Source organism: Tinamus guttatus, unplaced genomic scaffold, assembly GCF_059628265.1.
Source record: "Tinamus guttatus ecotype Peru unplaced genomic scaffold, ASM5962826v1 Tinamus_guttatus_pri_ptg000311l, whole genome shotgun sequence".
NCBI lineage: Eukaryota > Metazoa > Chordata > Aves > Tinamiformes > Tinamidae > Tinamus > Tinamus guttatus.
The window spans coordinates 2237426-2257230 of NW_028288845.1; the positions used below are offsets into that span (position 1 = coordinate 2237426).

The window sequence follows — 19805 nt, forward strand, 5'->3', positions numbered from 1 at the left end:
TTGTTGTTTTTGTTTGTTTGTTTGTTTCCCCCAAGGCTGGTGCACCAACGGGACAATTTCCAACAGGAAGCTCATCAACCAATCCTTTCTTATAGCCTTATAGACACTTTACCTAAAAGAACTCTTATGTGGTCACATAACATCTCTGCGCCTCTTGCACTGTTGTCTTGTTTCACTGATATTAGCTTTAAACACAAAAAAAGTAAAGTAAAAATAAAAGCCTGCATTGTGTACCTTAGGAAGAAAAAAAAACAGTACAAAACAAAACCACCCCCTGCCCACCATGAGGTAATAATGTGCAAAACAGAGGGCTGTGGTAACATCCTTGAACCTGTGAATTGGCAGGTAAAAAGTAGCGGTATCATGTATATTAAAATTGGCTAATAAGTTATTGCAGATACCACATTCATTATGCTGCAGTACTGTACATATTTTTTCTTAGAAAATAGCTATTTGTGCATATCAGTATTTGTAACTTTAACACATTGTTATGTGAAAAAAAATGTTACTGGGAAATAGATCAGCCACTTTTAAGGTGCTGTTGTATCTCTTGGAATGAATGAGCTACATCATTTTAACCATTGGTATTGGAAGTCATGAAGTTAAATTGAAGGTTTATTCATTTCTCAAAATGTTTTCCTTTCCTAAGAGCTCTTCTATTTATACATGCCTAAATCTCTAATGTTAGAGGGATACCTGTCTGCATAATAAAGCTGATCATGTTTTGCTACAGTTTGCAGGTGAAAAAAAATAAATATTAGAAAAACAATTGCATGGCACTTACTTCTGTACAGTAACATTTTATTGGGTTAAAATGTACGTATTTTGAATCTGACACACAAGTTATCTAAAGCCATATGCTCAAAGGTGAGCTCAGCTGAAAATTTCCACATGCTTAGTCTTGGATATGTCTCATGTTTCTTTTGATGTCCTTGACCTGCTCTTCTGGTTCAAGGGGAGTAGCTTCCTTAACAGCAAAGTATTTCAGTGAACTTGGATTATTTTGATAGAACAGTTGTTTAATGAAGGACATTAGAAGCACTGAGGAAAGCAGTAACTTCAGGGAAAAGAATTGACTGGGATAGAGGCATAATTGTGGGGCAGCAAATGTCAGTATTTAAGCATGACTTATCTGTGATCAGAACAGTGAATCTGATCACAGGTATAGTGCTCCTTCTAGTTCTATCAGGGCCCACCACTGAAAGTTTGTAGAGTAGTAAAAATGTCTGTCTTCTCTAGCTTGTAATAAGATTGTAAGAAGTTTATAATACTCTTTATATCCAAATAAGCAATGATAGGCATAAAGGCGGAGACAACTTGGTTTAAGTTTGAGTCTACTACTGGCACTAAGCAAACGAATGTAGGTATCTCATGACTACATAGATTGTAAGATTAAAATACGATTTCTGACCAGCTGAAAAGTGATGTTATTGCTGTTTCCAAGATAACAGGAACACGTTAGATCAGGTGATTTTTAGGTGAATTTTAAGAAAAGGATATGCAAGCCAATTTGAGACAGAGAATTTTTTAAGGTAAGAAATTTCACTTGTAATAGTGATTGCTTGAATATTTTATTTGTTTATTTCAACTGAAAGACTTGATCACTGCTTGTAAAACATTGTATTTTATGCCTGTTTTGTTTCTTTTGTTGCCTGTCCACGGGGATTGGTAATTTCTGTAGCTTACCTTTTCTGAAATATTGAAGAGCCCACAAAGCTGGGGACAGACTGGTTGTATAACAGGTTGCTTACAGTAGTATTCCTCACTTAAATGCTGTACTGTCCTATTAACACAATTGATGCTATAACAGTGGTTGTCAGATTTGGACTCTGATTTTCCCTTCCCCTTCCTCCCCCTTCAGCAAGAGCAGCTGGATATGGATGCAGGGTGATGTGGTTTATATCCCAAGAATTTTTGGGAAATCCGCTAAATTCTCCTGTGATCGAGTTGTTTTCGGGATTTTATTAGTGCCCTTGGGCTCAACACAATTTTTAGTATGGTATAAATAGTTGTAGTTCTGATCTGTTACTCTTACCTGGGTGGGGCTCATGACATGTTAATGCAGTAATAAGTGGGAAAAGCAAGAATTCAGAAGGAATTATGGAACCCGTCAACATACTTAGAGCAGGGAACTAGACCAAATTGCCTAGATATCTCATCAGTAAGAGAGAAACAGCCCTCTGGAAGGGACACAGTCCTGTGCTGCCATCATGTGAATGGATGCAAAGCCTTTGGACAAGAGCTAAGGAGATGGAAATCGCTGAAGTTGTTCTGGTCCAAACGAAGCTGAGTACTGCAAAAGGACACTGAGCATAAACTGACACCATAGCCGTTTTGTTGGTTGCTTTTTTTTTTTTTAATAATAGATGTATTTACAAAATGAATTCTTGTCATAGAGACTTCTGCAGCTAGTTACTCACATAATTGCTCATGTAATTGGCATAGTTCCCCAAAAGCCATATTTCCATTAGCTTTTCAGTAGCCTCTTCTGCTGTACAGATTTGAACTTTGTAATTTCATCTGCTTCATGTTGTAGATGTTAATTTGGAGAGCTTCTACATTTTTTTTAATCCTAATATATTAATTCTTTCACATGTAGGATACAGCATAAGATAAAACATGAAACAGTTCCAAAATGGGGGATGTGATGCCCAGATACTACATTCTAAATTATTTAACTTGAATGATTGCATAATTCCCAAGTGCTGTATCAAATCAACTACTATCAAGAGTTTTATTTAAAGGGAGCATATCTGGTTGGAATTACTGAAAGATGGGAGCTATAAATAAAATGCAGATAATTTGCTGTCTTGCAGGGAAAACTTCTTATGGCATAGAAGTAAGCTCAAACAATTTAAAAGATTGTTTTTGAAGAATTATATCATTTTGACTTGTGAGCTGAATAGGGGTAAGTATCAGTCTCATTGCAAATTTGTACATAGTGATAAAGGAGTACAGTGGAACTGACCATCTCATGAAATTAACTCTAAAGTGGACATCCTCAAATATGGTTGTGACATCCATTAGTTTACTTCAAAATTGAAAAATGTTCCAATGTAACTAATTAGAATTGGAACTAATTGTCCCTGCCTTATGGGGGCATTGAAATGCCTCCCCATGGTTAAAAACAAAAAAAAATACAGTCTTTTAAAGGGCACTTAGAGTGCTGTCTCCATGCATCTTGAGCTTACGGCAAAATTTTCACTGCATCGATAGCAGTTTATCTGTCTCTAATGACATGAATTCTTAGAGTTCTATCATTCTGGATTTGTGGGATGTATTTATCTGTAGAATCTGAACAGACTGCCTCTTGGTGATTAGTGAGAATAAGCTAAAATGGCAGCATGGCTATGCTCTATGGTATTGCAGTAATCAATTTTCGAACATACAGAAAGAGCAGTTCTAGAAAAATAGTTTATCACTATCTATGGTAGCATATATTTAAAATGTGTGTCACAACTTACAGGTAAGAAAACCATAAGCCTTAAAGGTTTCCATAGGAAGTTTATCCGAGGATCACTTTGCTGCTGTGTGGTAGTTGTTTTTTTCATTTAAAATGTGTGAAGATGTTTGAAAGTGAAATTGCCTTCCATTGCAATCCTCAGCAGAAGTGGAAGTTCAAAGGTGTGTTTCCTAAGCTTTCCTGTTGTGAGGTTCAGGCCTCTGAGTGCACTTGCCTCTTACTGTGAGCACTAATATAAGTTTTCATGTTAGACCTCTATTATTATTTTTGAGTTGAAATAGATGATTGCTTGGAGTGGGGGGAAAGCAGAGCTCTGTGTGCTGGAGCCTGTTTCACCAATCCTACCTGATCAAGCTTTGTGTTTCTCCTAAGTCATTGCTCAGGTGATGGAGCCTTCTGCACTGTTGCTTGCAAGCAGCTTTTCTTGTCCTTTCCCGTCCCTGCACCCGCTTAGTGATCAGTACTTGCACCAGCTGCACTGGTAGTTCTGCATTTGATGGACGCAATGGTATATATGCTTCTGATGAGGAAAATCCCCGCTATGACTGTAAAGTAGCTGCCATAAATGAGAAACTGGGAAATGGGATGGCAGGGAGGGAGAGGAAGAAGCAAGAGCTATTTTATTTTGTTAGTAAAAAACATTTAGGGTGTCTTTACACTGCCATTTTTCCCTCCCTGCCACCTGCTCCCCAAAATGGTCCTGTGGGATACAGAATTCCAGAAGTCTGGCTGCCCGGCCTAACCCCCTACAAGTCCGATGCTGGAAAAGCAGAGCGAGAGAACATGCTTCCTTACTCCCCATCTCAAGAAGGCAGGAGGACAGCTGCCCTGTACTATCTGATTCCTTTCTTTTTCTTTTTTTTAATAGTGTTGTCAAATCTCTTCCCTACTTAAAACTTCCCTAAACTAATCTTATTCAGGTTGGTTGTCGATGAGTTGTAGAAGAGTACTGAGTTTCTCTTATTTTCCTGTGAAACATAGAATGCTGCAAATAGATGTGCTCCTGTCTTTTGTATTACAGCATGCTCCAAGCTTTTCTCACTTTGTAAAATTGATCTTGGTGAGCAGCTGCTTTCTCTAAAAATTCTTAGGCAAATTTGTCAGTGGGTAGCTTTATCAGTCGTCTTACTGAAATCCCATCAGGTATGACACTTCAAAAAATTCTACTTTGTGGTTTGAACATCCCTTGACATAGTATGGGCATAATGAGAATTAAGATTTGGTCTTTGAGCAATTCCAAACTTCTGAGTACCCAAATGCTAATACTGTTGAAATGTTCCTGTTCTACCTTACTGAGCCTGCTGAAAGATGAAGGTTTGAAATGGACCTTACTCGGCGTCCAAGTTTAAACTAATTCTGAAAGCTGCCTGGGACTCATGAGACTGATATCTTCAGAATTAAAGCATACATGTAACTACATAAATTAGAATGACCCTAGTAATGAAGATAGTTTGGATTACATTTTACTTAGCTTCCTAGTTCTGTTTAGGGTATTTTAACAAATTGACGAGTAGTAAACATTTAAATAAAAGGAAACTGAATCATAGGGAGTGCTTCTTTGCTTTAGCTTTATGGAAACTTTCTTAAAGGAATACCAGACATGCAAAACTGATAGGACTAAAGGGCAAGTAGGTTATAGTGGCTGCTGCCAAGTTCACTTTAGAGGAACCTGTTTTCAAGTGAGTGACTGCTAAGCTAGTCAGGGAGCTAATCCCTTCCCACCCCTCGTCTGGAGGACAGGAAGGGGCTGGGGAGTAGCATGGACAATGGTGCTTACCTGTGTGCTGATATCCAGTCCCAGGCCTATTGAATCTACTACAGCAATGGTTAAAATTGTCTGAATCACCAGCGCAACAAAGTTGTTGAAGCCAAACATTAGAGCGTAGCGCTCCATACTTAGGTTGACAGCAATCTGAAACCTAAAAATGAATGTACACATTAACTTATTTCTTGTCTTTCTTTTTTTCTTTTGAGTGGATATTTCTGCTGTGTAACTGATAGTGAGCAGACTTGGACAGAAACTTGTTCTGTGGGTTGCTTATCTCTCCATAGCTCTATGTAACCTGGCTGTGGAAGGAACCAATTTTCAGATTATTGCACTTGTATTTAACCCTAGATTTCTCTGTAATTCCCATTCAAAGATACTTTAGAGGCCTCCAGCCACTTACAGAACTGCATATGCCTTTTTTTAAACTGTATTTTCTAACAATGCATGTTTCACTTTGCTTAATTTACTTGTGTGATAACTCTCTAAATGCTGTGAAATGCAGTAAGCTACAAACATTCAGAAATGAAGGCTTGTATTTATTCATTTGATGTTTAGCAAAGATTTACACAGCTAAGTGCAGAATAAGGTAGTTACTTGGAGTAACCATTATAATGGTTATGTCATAGTAACTATAGTTAACCATAATTAATCATACTTAACCATAGTTTTATATAAGTTAGAAATAGTATAATGTGCTGTTGCCACAACTTATTCAACGTCTTATTTAAAGGGAAGTGTTCATTAAAAATATCATAAATGTAAAGTATGATATGAAATTTACTGATTTAAATCAACAGAATTGTTAGCAAGGGTGAGTTATACTTACGTTGCTATTGTTATAAGGAGCATATAGCATGCCTTAAAGGCAAGGTAGCCAGCATAACATGCCCAGATGTTGTTGGTGAAGTGCATGAGAAATAGAGAACCAGCATCCATTGCAGAGAAAATCCCCAAAGCCAGTTCTCCAGACAAGTCCCAATTCAGTTTGATATAGCCAACTGCCATGGATGTTGCTGAACCTAAAAATTGAAAATAACAGTTAAAACTGTAAAATAGTATCATCCCTTTAGAGCTATGGCATAATTAAGTGAATGGATCATCCTAGGATCACCCATGTGACTCTTGCTTAGGTCTGCAGTGGGCTTCGATAATGGTGTGGCTTATGTACACTGTTAAATTAGGAGAGTCTTCGGTTTCCCTTGTTTATGGAGCTATCCTATTCTGAATTACTCCAAGGAAGAGGCTTCCTTGGCACAGCAGTACATGACCCTGCCTGTTGTCATGTTATTCCATTTTGAAGTAAAGAGAAAAGAGGGGGAAACTCCACCAACCATTCACCACTAAAAAGGTGTGTAATGGAGATCATTTCATGAAGGTCTTAAGGACATGAATGAATTATATATCTTATACTCCTTCCTACATCCATTTTTTTTAAGGGAATTGTAGCCTTGGTTGCTGGTAATAATCTTATGGACTGCATTTGTCAACTCTTTTCTGACCACCAGATATAGTAAAACTCCTTACTTGAATGTAATATGCCATATTAAACTCCTGTGCCTTAATTTATATGTCAGTAATGATGAGGTTTACTTTTCTCCACATGGCTCTGTATAGAGTATAGCTATACAGTAGCAGAATGTATCCAGCTATATCTTTTATGTTCCTTTTGCAGAGAGGATCTTGCACGTTTCTGAAAGTTTTGAGACGCAGTGTTCTGAGGATTAGGAGCTTAGATGGAAGAAGTCTGGTTCCTGCAGCACTTGCATTCTGTGGCAGTGTGAGCCATCAGACTTCACGGAGCTGTGGAGGGCAGACAAGTACCAGATACCAGATGTTCCAGGGTGCATGCGTTAGTGCCGAGCTGGACACTTTGCTGGTTGCAGCTGCTCTACAGCACAATGTAAAAGTTAAAGTAGATTTGCACCTTGATCCGTTTGTTGCCCTAAGCAATGAGGTTCCTAGTAACACAAGTGCTATCTTGTTTTCTGAAATACAATTCAAGTGCCAGAGCACTTGAAAGCACAAAATCCTCCTAGGAGTAGTGCTCAAGTGAGACACTTAGTTTTGGGGTAGCTTCAGTAAAACACATTTCATGCTGCTTGCAGGGAGGAAGCGTGGATGGCCAGTTACCTGCAGGAATGAGAGAGAGCTGCTGATGCAAAGGAGGTTATGGAGCTGTGGATATGTGAGCTTGAAAATGAGGCTCTGTTGGTGCTGCACAGCTACTGAAAGGAAGAAGTGAAGCTTTGAAATGGCTGTAAAGCAGAAGGCCTGCAGGGAAAGGAGGAGGCCATTCAGGCAGATCAGGTAATTGTAATAAAGGAAGTCTCAGAATCACAGGGAAGCTGAGGGTAGAAGATCTCTCTTGATCATCTTGTCTAACCCCACCTTGCTCGAAGCAGGTCAGCTGGAGCAGGTTGCCCATGTGTGTGTCCAGCTGAATCTTGATTATCTCCGAGGATGGAGATCCTACAGCTTCTTTGGGCAACCTGCTCTACTGTTTGATGACCTTTACAATAATAATAATAAAAAAAGGTTTTTTCATGTGTGTAAGTGGAATATCCCATGTTTACATTTGTGCCCATAGCCTCTTGTCCTATCACTGGGCAAGAAAGCAATGTCTCAGCCTTTTACTCCCCCACCAGGTACTTATACACAGTGATAAAGCCCCCTCCGAGCTTTCTTGCTTTCGGGCTAACCATTCCCAGTTCTCTCTCTCCTTGTATGTCACATCCACAGGTAAAGTTTTTTAAGATATACATGGTCTCACAGAATGTTCGTTCAGAATAACTGATGCTGAAATGATTTTAATCCACGCTTTAACCAGATTATCTAGAGCAGTTTCTCTGTTAATATGCTGACCTTCAGTTCTTAAGCCACCTTCTCTTTATGCATGTTTATGCATATTTGGGGGAGGAGGAGGCAGAGTCATGCTGAACAGGTATTTCACCACGTGGGGTTGAATTCATGATTTAAACGGTTCAGAACATAAGCTCTTACTATTATATAGCAGAAGGAGAAACTTAGAGTATTCTTATGAAAATATAAAATCTAACTTTAGTTTTTTTTTATTTTTAGGACTCCACGTAGGTTGTATGGTAACATACTTTATGCAATATTTGTAGGGAATTGCATGTTGAAGGTTCCTGTTGTTTGGTCTCTGACTCTCATAGGGAAATACACAGGCATCAAAGACGCTCCTGAAGAAGGTCATCGGGGGATGACAGATTAGAAATAGGTGCTAACGTCCTTACCTAAAAAAGTTGCAATGGCTTCGACAGCTCCGTTGTAGGCTGCAGCGCTGTGCGAGGGGGCTTTGAAGTCCCACAGCACCTGGATGTAATTGATAACCTGGTTAAAGCCGGCAGTGGCTAGAGCCCACCACAGCGACCAGTACAGGAGTTTCCTAGAGCTGTAGCACTCCCTTAGGTCCTTGCTCAGCTGCACCAGCACCCGCAGGACCTGGGGCTGGGGCCGGGGCTGGGGCTGGCCAGCCGGCTGCTCGGGCCTTGGCCCCGTCCCTGCGGAGGGAGGGTCCGTGTCCTCCTGGTGGCCTCCAGGCTCCTTGGGGCTGAACATCTCCGTCGCTCTGTCTGGTCCGGGAGACTTGTCTGCAGCATCCTTCCTGTGGAAGAACATGCTTTTTTGGGGCATCGGGAGGAAAAGGGAGCACACAAATGCTAATCCCAGGGAAGCCAAAGTCATGGCATTGAGGTAGAAGTAGGAGATGTGGGCCAAGGAAACGAGAAGCTGCCCCAGCACTGCAGCGACGGTGGCTGCCACGAGGGTGATGCTGCGGCAGTAGCCGGTCACCCTCTGGTAGTGCTCGGTGCTGACGACGCTGTAGATGTAGGCGTAATAGGCGACCTCGGTGGCCGTCACCATGCCGTAGAAGAACTCCATGAGCTGCATGGCCAGCACGCCGCGTGCAAAGAGGAGCAAGAGCCACGTGACGATGAAGCTGAGGCCCTGCAGGATGATGATGGGCTTGTAGCGCGCGTAGTCTGTAATGAGGAAGACTGGGATAAGGAGTGCAAGGTAGGAGTATGTCCAGACTGGGAAAATCTGGTTTGTCACCTAGAAGGTAAGAAGAAATCTCTGTTTTTTTTGTTGTTGTTGTTTTGGTTTGGTTTGGTTTGGTTTTTTTGAGTCTTTTGATGATGGTATTGGAACAAAACGAGTTGTGATGACAGGAAGCCATGATCTGTGCCTGCTTAGATTACCATAAAGTATACAGCAGCAAATATACTCTAAGTAGGTAAAAGGGAACGTTGCAAGACTAACATTACAGAAGCATGTAGACTGGCTTAAAATAAAACCCATTCCAATAGAAGCAGAGATGTGATAAGGAAGTAGATTTTTTGATACCTACTTTTTTAAAGGGTTGTAACAGCTTTTGCTTCTGAGCAGAGGTCTGTCTAATACCTAATTCTATTCTCATCCAAGATTGCAGATAAATGCCTATTTGTCTTTGTGCATAAATCATTCTTTGATCATCCTGCCTTTTGGTAGAATTAGACAAAAAATCATAGCCTTCTTACCGTAGTGGGTTTGGATCTGTGCATAGTGATTACATAGCTCTTACTGTTAGAAATACCTTATGAATACATGCTTTTCAATATTTATGTGTTAGAAGTAAATACAAGTCCTTGATGGAAAAGTACTTGAACAAATTTCAGTGGCTGCTCTGAAAAAGAAGTCTGGTTTTCTGGGATCTAATCTGCAGTCATCTTGAACAGTGCTGTGTATTAGTCGCCTCTCAAACTCGGCGTTTGCCTGACCAGCTTTGCCTGCAGCTTGGGTAGGGGTATGGATTTGATTACATGCTGTCAAGGTATCTGCATTCCTCTAGTGGCGTGCTCGATGGCTGTGCTGGGGAGGGGCTCTGGCATAAGCAGTTCGACTCCAGCGGTGTTTCAGCAGCTGAGAAAATAGATGGATACCTTTTTCAGAAGAAACTTTAGTTTCCTGCTATGCTAGATGGTTTCTGAATTTGCCAGTGTAGATCAGGAATGACTGCTCTTTGTATTAGGTGTATGTGCCTGTATAAAGCTTGGTTTTTTTTAATTATACCGTTAACCTTGTGACTCAGCTGCTTATTACCCATGCCCCTTTTTGCTACAGTGGGTATTTCTGAAGCAGCCACCACTCCTTGCAGGAGCAGAGCAAGGAAACTTGGCATATATGCTTTTGGGGTTTTTGGGGGAAGGGAAAGTGTGAATCTGACTTGCACAGGCTAATTAATGCGTAGAACAGTCTGGTAATACAGGTGATACAGTAATCTAACAGGTCAGAAGGGAGAAGTCTATAATAGTGAGTTTTCTCACTGTTTTCAATTGTCGCTTTACTGTCCTTGTAATTAATTCCACAATAAGCATAAATAAATCTCAGTATTGCTTCTCCTGCAGTCCTGGAGAGGGATTAGGTGACCTGACTTAGGTGGCTGAAAGTATCCATTTCTTAAATAACAGTTGAATTGGTTTCAGAGCACTAAGAATGTAGAAACTCCAATGTTGACTCTCAGCAAAGATCTTTACTTGTAAGCAGAATCTTAAATAAGGTTCTCTAGACAAGTTTTGTCTATTTTCTTGAGCATTTTATCTTCCGTTCAGTTGTTGCTGTACAATTTATTGCTTTAAATATTGCAATTATTGCTCTAGAGAGTGGTTACATACCTCCTCAATTGTTAGGTTTTTGTCTGGTCCAGCTAGGTAAGGAGTGAGAAAGGCTTCCGATGGCCTCATTGTGGAGAAGAATCCATTTGCACAGAGGATTACTGTGGGATAGATCCAGCTGCGGCTGCTGGCTTCCTTGAAGCACTCCATAACCTAACTTAGAAGGTGAAGTAGTGAATCCAACAGGAATTTATAAAGGTCTTCTCTACAATGGGTAAAGATTCATTTGTAAGTTTACATGTTAACTACTGATGTTGCTGATGTTTTTCTTGCCATACTTCCTCATAGTCACACATACAAGTTGTTAATAAACAAGCTGGATCAAAGTACACAGGTGGTGTTGAATTCCAATCTCTGTATCACCTGTCAAGGGTTCTTAGTGTCTGTCAAGGGTTATTCTTAATGATGTACTTAGAGTTAAGTGGATATGTTTTTAGTCAAGAAAAGAAACTGCATTACAGCTCCATTTCAGAATGAATGGGTTTGCAAATGGCTTAAAGCTCATTCTCAACGTCCTGGAGAGGACTTTGAATTGCCCCTGGAAACCAAGGGGAACAGCGAGAAGTACAAGCTAGGGACCCACTGTGAGCTGGGTCATCATGTTTATACACTGGACATTTGAGTGTGGCGAGGGAAATGTAGAAACCATCTCCTCTTTGGATTTGCTCACTATATCTGCCTAGACTGAGAGGAATCTTGACTTGACTTTTGAAAGTGATCATCAAAAGGGAAACAATGGGACTCATTTACAGTAGATGGCAGTAAAAGGAGTCTAAAAAGACTATTTTTTTAATGTGTTATACTAGTTTACACGTTAGAAAGTCCATATTAGAAGTTCCTGGGAAAACAAATGAAACATGAATATCCTCAAGAGAGAAAGCAAAGAAACTAATGAGAGACTGAAATCAAGCTGTTGAAAGCTGTTGTTAAACTATTTGTTTCCCTTTTATAGCAGCATTCTTTAGATAAAATGTCTCTGTAGTGCATTGTAAGAGATAATATTTATTAATACTTGCAGTTTATTGCTGTGTGTTAAGGCAGTATCTCTACAACCTTATCAGAAAAAGGCCAATCCTTGCCTTGAATATTGATTTTTAAATGATCACCTCAGAAACTATGACTTGCAAATGATGTTAATCACTGTATATAGAGAAAGTGTTATCCTAACTCTTTAAATCTGCTTTGAAATCTGTTGATATCCGTTAAATCTTTTGCAAATGAAAATATGTTAAAATACAGATGAATAAGCAATGGCAACAGCATATGTATCAACTTGGTTTCATTTTTATGCTACAGATGCTTTTAAATATTCCAGCCTCCAGTTAACGCACGCCACCACACGCGCTGGGAAGCTTGGGCTGATGCTGGTGGCACATGGCGCTGCGCGTAGCTCAGCGACCTTCAGGCTCGCTGGGTTTCTTCTGTAGCAGCCTTGCTCGGGCAATAGGGAAATAGGACAGGGATTACTACATACTGTTAAGGCAGTGTTGGAAATGAGCCTAGAAAATGAGCTGGCTTCACGTGAGCAAGTCCCACCAGTTCTTATGATTTAAAAGCAATTACTTCACTTGTGCTTAGTCCCACCTCTGGGCAATTTTCCTAGTGACAGGATGTGACAGCTGTACGAAGAGCACAAAGGTCTGGGCAAATGGTAGCTTGTGTCTCTACAATGAAATTATTCTGTAAATGCTGTTTTTTTTTTTTTTTCTGTTATTATTCAGAACGGAGTCATTGGAAGCTGGAAACAAATCACACCACAGATTTGACTTGAACATATGGATGTATTTTACATTAAATTAGGCATTCACCATGTGCAAACTCATGTATAAAGTCTCTTTGGTTCTGGACTTGCTTTCCTTTGTGCTGGACTAAGTTATAGGACTTAGCCTCTTATTAATACTGAGATGCTGACCCTGCCAAATCCTTGGCTGAGATCAGTAGACCTTCCCTTTGTTCCTGGCAGTCAAAAGTACTCAGATGCTTTTTGATTTTGGTCTCAATCTTCTTGGCTATCCTTGATAGTCTGGAATGTTTTTGTGCGGAAGCAGCCCAGTTCCTCCACAACGTGTTTCACTGGGCTTAGGCTATGCTGTTCAGTCGCTTTTTCTTTGTGTTCTTTTTCCTTTTTTTCCCTTCTCCTCATGTTGAAACAGGAATATGCAAGGTCCTGAGTGTAACTTAACGTAAGCACAAAGGATGTGGGTGAGGGTTCGTCATTTTTGTTCAGATTATGAAATTTTTACTCCTCTGGGTTGAGATTTTCTATGGATCCAGCACAGATTTCACGTTGCAGCTTCCAAGCCTCAGCCCAGGACTGAGGCTTAGCTGTGTTTCAGTGAAGCTTTTCGGCCCTACTCTGTGAGCCCTCCCTCTCTAAGTCTCTGTGTACGATGTGGGCTTTTGAGTTAGAGGAGAGTTGGTCACTGCATCACTCGTAGTTAGCTAGGAAAGAATATGGAGCAAATGACCCTGTTGTCCTCAGTTTACAGTGAGGTACACACAAAGGGGGAATAGACCCTTCACCTGCCTGCATGAGCAAATCTGCATAGAAGTGGCTGGCCATCAATGCAAGGCAAGGTGAAATATGTGCTTGTTTTGCTTTTTTTTCAGTCATGGCACAGTGGGATGTAAAGGTTGCTTTGCTTTTGTAGATAAGTTATGACCATTACATTATTTATAGGCAAGCAAATAAGACTAAAGCAAGCTGTCTCCGCCGGGCGCTGAGCTCTTCGCGGCTGGTGTGGGCCGCGCCGAAGCGCTGCGCGACTCGGAGCGACTCGTCCCGGCGCGCCAGGCGCTGCCCTCGTGCTGCGGGCCCGGCCGCGCGAGCCGCCCGTCACAGCCGCGTGGTGCAGGCGGCTGCAGCCTGCTGGGCTGGTCCCTGCTCTGCAAGGCTCGGAGGCTCCTTGCAAAATCTCACTGTTTTCCTTTTGCATCCGACTGAGACAAGCACGCAAATACTTCTGAGCAAGAAAATCCCAGCGATGACTGCGAAGTAGCTGCCATAAATTAAAAACTGGAGAGAGAGGGGAGAGGCAGAAAAAAATAATGAAAAACACATGTTATAGAAGTACTGCTTTTTCTGGAGACAATAGACCTTTCATTACTGAGTCTAATCCATGTCCTGGCTCAGTCTCTTGGTGTAGAAGTTCTTTCTTGGAGCAAAATCTTAGCCTTTTCAGCAAACAGCAGGTATTTGAGGGATGAAGAATCATGTCTTGTTTCTTCTAATCCTTATCCCTCTTTTTAAACCTCTGAGGGATAGGGACAGGAACAATATTTATTTATTTTCTTTCCACTATTGTTAAATATTGAAGTTGCTTTATTAGCAGCATGTCTATTACCCATGTAATTATGAAAAAAAATTAAGTGATGAGTCTGAGTTAGAGTCCTGATTTACTTCCCACTTGCACTTTTTATTAGTGTTGCTACGCTGGCCGCTGGTGTTTCCAACGACAGTAGCAAACCTATTTATGAAGCCTCATGCACATTTCAGGCCCTGCTAGCATTGTTAAGTTGTGTGTTGTGTGAGCAGAATGTCTGAAAGGCTTTAGGTTTCTTCCAGCCTGTGTCCTACCTGAGGTACCACTCAAGAAAATGTAGAAGTTGGGCAATTTCATATTGTCTCAAAACCAGCGTGACTTTTGGGGCAGAGAGGATATTGATGAGGGTCCTGTTGTAGCTAGCAGACGCTGGTCAGGTGAAAGTGCCTGATAATAGGGTTAGGTGCATCTATCTCTAGAAATTCATAGACCAGCATAAATAATCCTAAATACTGTGCTGAAAGGCAAGAGAGAAGAAGGATAATTCACATAATTTACACGAGGGCAAAGCAAGATGCCTATTTTCTACAGAAGGAAGAAGAAATTAAATTGTCCTTTAGAATTGCCTTTTTTTTTAATGTGAATTTTGAGATGTACTTTAATGGGAAATAAATTGAGAGCACTTACCTGAGTCACTATGTCCAGGCCCAGGCCTTTTGAATCCACTACAACAACAGTAATAATGGTCTGAACCACCAGCGCGAGGAAGTTGTTGAAGCCGAACATCAGTGCGTAGCGCTCCATGCTCAGATTGACAGCGATCTGGAACCTGCGGGGAGGCTGGCAGGTCACTTACACTGCCACCTTAATGGGGCAGAAAGCTGCTGCTCTCCCTTTCATTGCTGAAGAGAAACAGTTGGTACAGATGATAGAGCAAGGACAGAGTGAACGAGGAGCTTCACTTGTTTGCTTGGTCTAAACAATGTCCTGACTAACCTGGGTTTATTTTGATGCTGTTGCACTTGTCTGGGTTGCTTTTCCAGAACATGTTTTTGCGTGATCAGCTTTATCCAGTAGGATATCAGATCTCTATAATCTCTTTTTTTTTTTTTTTTTTTTTTTTTTTTTACCCTCTTTACCTTCTGACAGTGCTAGTCCCAGGCAGATGTTCTAGTTGCTGCCCTGTCGTTCCAGCCTGGGCTCTCGTAACGCTCAGTGATTCTCATCAGGTTTCTTCCGAGTGCTTGAACATTGCTTCTCTTGGTGGTCTTGTTTGAGGCTTAGTAATGTCACAAGTTATGTCTTGAGAGGTTCAAGTTGGACATAAGGGGGGGAAATAAAAAGTCCCCCTAGGGAAGCTGCAACATGGGGCCAAATTTCCCCCACATGCTGCGGAGTCCTCCTGGTTGGAGGCTTTCAAGACACAGCTAGGCAAAACCATGACCTGATGTGGTGTTGGCAGGAGCTTTGCTCTGGCAGGCATGTAGGGGCTAGATGGTCACAGTGCATGTTTGTTTGTTTTCTCAACAACTTTTCTATGCCTTTGTGAATCACTTCTTGCTTTGTGGTTTGGCATTAGAGGTACTATAAAAATTTTGTTGAGAGCCTGTAGATTTCCTTTCAAGTATATTTCTTTGATAATGTTGTAAGAACTGTTCTTGTAATGTCTACCTTACTTGCTTCTGTATGAGCAAATGCAGATGTCATTCCTGCAGTATGCCTTGTTTTGTTTTTGTTTTTGTTTTTTTTAAGTATGGCTTTTTTTCCTGATGCTTTTGTTTTTTACTGTAGCCCAGGTATTCCCTACCATAATGCACTGTTAATCCACCAATATGAAAATACATTTTTAGCAGTTCCCTTTTCCAAATTTTAATTCTACTGATTTTAAAGCTGTAAATTTTGTCAAAGTTTTGACAGAGAATGCACTTAGCATTTTTGTTAATGAAAAGGTATGATGAAATCTTGCACTAGTCTAGAGGCATTCCAGTCAGTAAAATAAGCATGTGAATCTCTGCTGATGCTTATTGGCAGAATGGCTTGCTCTGACAAGAGCCCTTATCTAACTTTAAATTTTAGACATCTTCTCTTCTAATGTTTATATATATAATCCCTAGGTATATTGTGATGTAAACAAAGTTATGTGGGGAACGCTGTAGGCCAAACCTTTACCTGGGATCCCACCACTCATAGCCCGTTAGCAAGTGTATTACCATATGGTTTAGATGTAAAGAGATGTTAAATGATGGCTTTCTGGCCTGTTTTTCCAGGATGGTGGTGCATCCTTCTTGTTCGTTCTGCATCTTCTGTGTACTGGGGAACCTGTCTGCACCCTTTGATGTTAGCATTGCCTTTAGTAATAAAGATGCTTTGTTCCTTGCTTGATTTCTGCCCAGGCACCTGTTAAGTGCCCTTGTGATAGGTTTTTCTTTTATGGTTGCTTAGAAGGATGAACCTAATATGACTAGATGTTTAAACGTCATTGTCTTTAAATAGTTGATATGTCTAGAATTCGATCGCCTATCTCAGTAAAATGAGGGGTGCCCCAAGTACACTTTAAATTATACTATTCTCTGCATAAAAGTAGCACTGTGAAGGTTTGTACTTACGTTGCTATTGTTATAAGGAGCATATAGCATGCCTTGAAAATGAGGTAGCCAGCATAGCTAGCCCAGATGTTGGCAGTAAAGTGCATCAGGAATAGACAACCAGCATCCATTGTGGAGAAGATCCCCAAAGCCAGTTCTCCAAAAAGATCCCAGTTCATTTTCATATATCCAACTGCTAAAGATGTTATTGCACCTAGAACAAAGTGGAAAAACATGCATTGAAACATTGTACAGCTAAGTTCTAACACCCTCATGTTTCAAAAGCCAACACTGAAAAATGAAGCAGAGTAGTTCTAGAGTACCTGAATAGCCATTTTTGGTGTCTTGCACAATTTAGAAACTGCTACTCTCCATGCTAACAATTAGGTTAATTCTAAGAATAATTAATCAATGAGTTGGCAATGTAGGAATCTGGTGTTTCTGACGCATGATTTGGGAGATTTATATTAGTTGCCTATCTTGATGAGATTACTGTTAATGGTTCAGAGGAAACAGATACTTGTAAGAAGGGGGGGAGGGAGGATCGCCAGCTCTGACGCAGACACATCCATCTGTCTGGGTTGGTCACACCCCAGTGTCTTGCGCAAGTCATCTACAGCAGCACAATCTAAATATGTGAAATGCCAAATCAGGGCAGTATCCTCTGACGTTCCCTTTGGATATCATTACGTTATTTATAATGGGTGGACAACTGCTTCAGGTGCAAAAGCATAATGGTTAACATGACTAATTTAATGAGTACTTTTTTCTGCAGACCTCAGTATCTTTGGATGATTTGCCCCATTTCTTTGCCTCACGCTGTGCAGGAGTATTTCACTAGAGAAAGACCATAACGAGAGGTTTATGTTTATGGAAGACTCCCCTGATCTTTGCAAGTTAATACCATTGCCCTGGAAAGCATACTAATGCTTATCTGGGAAAAAAGATAACCTTGGCAAAAGAAGCATTGTTGTCTTTGGATTTAGCAACTGGATGCAAGATTCATGTGACTTGCCCACTCTTTGTGGGCTGACAGATTTTGCACATCCAGAAGACAACTTGAACATACAAAGATCTACAAAGATATAAAAGTTTTTAAAAAGAAATCTAGAAACTGCCTTTGTGATAGACACTGTCTTGTTAACTTACTTAAAAAAGTAGCAGTGGCTTCGACTGCTCCGTTGTAGACTGCAGCGCTGTGCGAGGGGGCTCTGAAGTCCCACAGCACCTGGATGTAATTGATAACCTGGTTAAAGCCGGCAGTGGCCAGAGCCCACCACAGCGACCAGTACAGGAGTTTCCTAGAGCTGTAGCACTCCCTTAGGTCCTTGCTCAGCTGCACCAGCACCCGCAGGGCCTGGGGCTGGGGCCGGGGCTGGGGCTGGCCAGCCGGCTGCTCGGGCCTTGGCCCCGTCCCTGCGGAGGGAGGGTCCGTGTCCTCCTGGTGGCCTCCAGGCTCCTTGGGGCTGAACATCTCCATCGCTCTGTCTGGTCCGGGAGACTTGTCTGCAGCATCCTTCCTGTGGAAGAACATGCTTTTTTGGGGCATCGGGAGGAAAAGGGAGCACACAAATGCTAATCCCAGGGAAGCCAAAGTCATGGCATTGAGGTAGAAGTAGGAGATGTGGGCCAAGGAAACGAGAAGCTGCCCCAGCACTGCAGCGACGGTGGCTGCCACGAGGGTGATGCTGCGGCAGTAGCCGGTCACCCTCTGGTAGTGCTCGGTGCTGACGACGCTGTAGATGTAGGCGTAATAGGCGACCTCGGTGGCCGTCACCATGCCGTAGAAGAACTCCATGAGCTGCATGGCCAGCACGCCGTGTGCAAAGAGGAGCAAGAGCCACGTGACGATGAAGCTGAGGCCCTGCAGGATGATGATGGGCTTGTAGCGCGCGTAGTCTGTAATGAGGAAGACTGGGATAAGGAGTGCAAGGTAGGAGTATGTCCAGACTGGGAAAATCTGGTTTGTCACCTAGGAGGAAACAGAAGAAACACCTGTTACTGATTTAGAGGAAGGGAAAATCATTTTTTGGAAATAGCTTTGTAGAGGGTAGTTTTTTCTATGAGAGAATGAATAAAATATACAACTTCACTGGCCTGAAGTACCTTATAGTCAGCAGCAACAGAATCTTATTTTTTTACAAGTTCTGTTAATATGTATTTTAAGTCTTTTTTTATGTCACCTGCAACACATTGTAACTTGCTTTTTATCTTTGATTTTTTTTTGTCTTTTGGTGATTCATTTAAAAAAAAAAAAAAAAAAAGTAAAACCATACCTCATCTATGGTCAGGTTTTTGTCTGCTGTTAGGTAAGGGGTTAGAAAAGGTTCCGAAGGCTTCATCGTATAGAAGAATCCATAGATGCAGAGGACTAGCGTGGGAAAAACCCAATTGCTGCTCTTCTCTTGCTTCCAGCAGCTCATGACCTGTGCAGCAAAGCTGAGGAGAGAACAAGTTCTTATTGTACTTCTTGTGCAAGCAGAAAGATGCTCTGTAATTGATCATTTCATGACTTCCAGCGTTAAAGAGCACTCTTTAGTTGGCCATGGGAAAGTATTCTTCTTTAAGTGAACAGGTTTGTGTGTATCTGTCATAGCTTCTATGTGTTTATGGATGGTGACTTGGAAGGTTTTTAGTGGGGAGATGAATTGTGCTCTTGTTCTGCATGGGCCAAGGTAGCAACTGGACAAGCCCTTCCAGGCAAGAGTCAGTGTGGTCAGCTGAGTAGCAGTACCTCACTAGACACAACAACTGAGCACTGCCTTGTCAAGTGAGGAGCTAGTAGCTCCCAATTACCAATTCCCTCCTTGGCCTGCTTGTTGTGTATGGCATTCCTGCGAGTGGAGATATGGGAGCAGCAGCGGAGCCCAGCAGGGGCCAGGTCCGCACCGTGTGCAGGCAGATCCAGCCAGATCCTCACCTGGCATTTACTGCCTTGCATTCATCAGAAAGCCAGTTTGGACACAGGCTGGTTTCAATTTCTGAAAAACACTTGTGATGACTAAAGGTAACAGCTCGCCCTGGAATGAAATGAAGCAGTTATTTCTTGTT

At 41.5% G+C, this 19805-nt stretch overlaps 3 protein-coding genes across 9 annotated transcripts in view; 1 reads left to right on the top strand and 2 right to left on the bottom strand.

Annotated features, from left to right (window-relative positions):
- The window catches only part of AGFG1 (ArfGAP with FG repeats 1), a 36512-nt gene extending 35743 nt beyond the window's left edge, over positions 1-769 (top strand). For all 7 annotated transcript variants that reach the window (XM_088528502.1, XM_088528503.1, XM_088528504.1 and 4 more), the window contains one exon: positions 36-769. In XM_088528502.1, the coding sequence (XP_088384628.1) occupies positions 36-95 (60 nt within the window). In that variant the 3' untranslated portion in view covers positions 96-769. The remainder of the gene's footprint in view (positions 1-35) is intronic.
- A 3129-nt stretch (positions 770-3898) lies between these two features.
- SLC19A3 (solute carrier family 19 member 3) lies at positions 3899-11056 on the bottom strand. Its single transcript, XM_088528555.1, has 5 exons — positions 10907-11056; positions 8486-9308; positions 6058-6250; positions 5241-5382; positions 3899-4036 (listed from the first exon to the last, which is right to left on the bottom strand). Exons 1-5 carry the CDS (start codon positions 11054-11056, stop codon positions 3914-3916), a joined length of 1431 nt encoding a protein of 476 aa, XP_088384681.1. The 3' UTR covers positions 3899-3913.
- A 2686-nt stretch (positions 11057-13742) lies between these two features.
- Positions 13743-19195, bottom strand: LOC104566665 (thiamine transporter 2-like). The gene is made up of 5 exons (XM_010213480.2): positions 19031-19195; positions 17904-18726; positions 16776-16968; positions 14857-14998; positions 13743-13922 (listed from the first exon to the last, which is right to left on the bottom strand). Exons 1-5 carry the CDS (start codon positions 19175-19177, stop codon positions 13743-13745), a joined length of 1485 nt encoding a protein of 494 aa, XP_010211782.2. The 5' UTR covers positions 19178-19195.
- Positions 19196-19805: the final 610 nt, after the last annotated feature.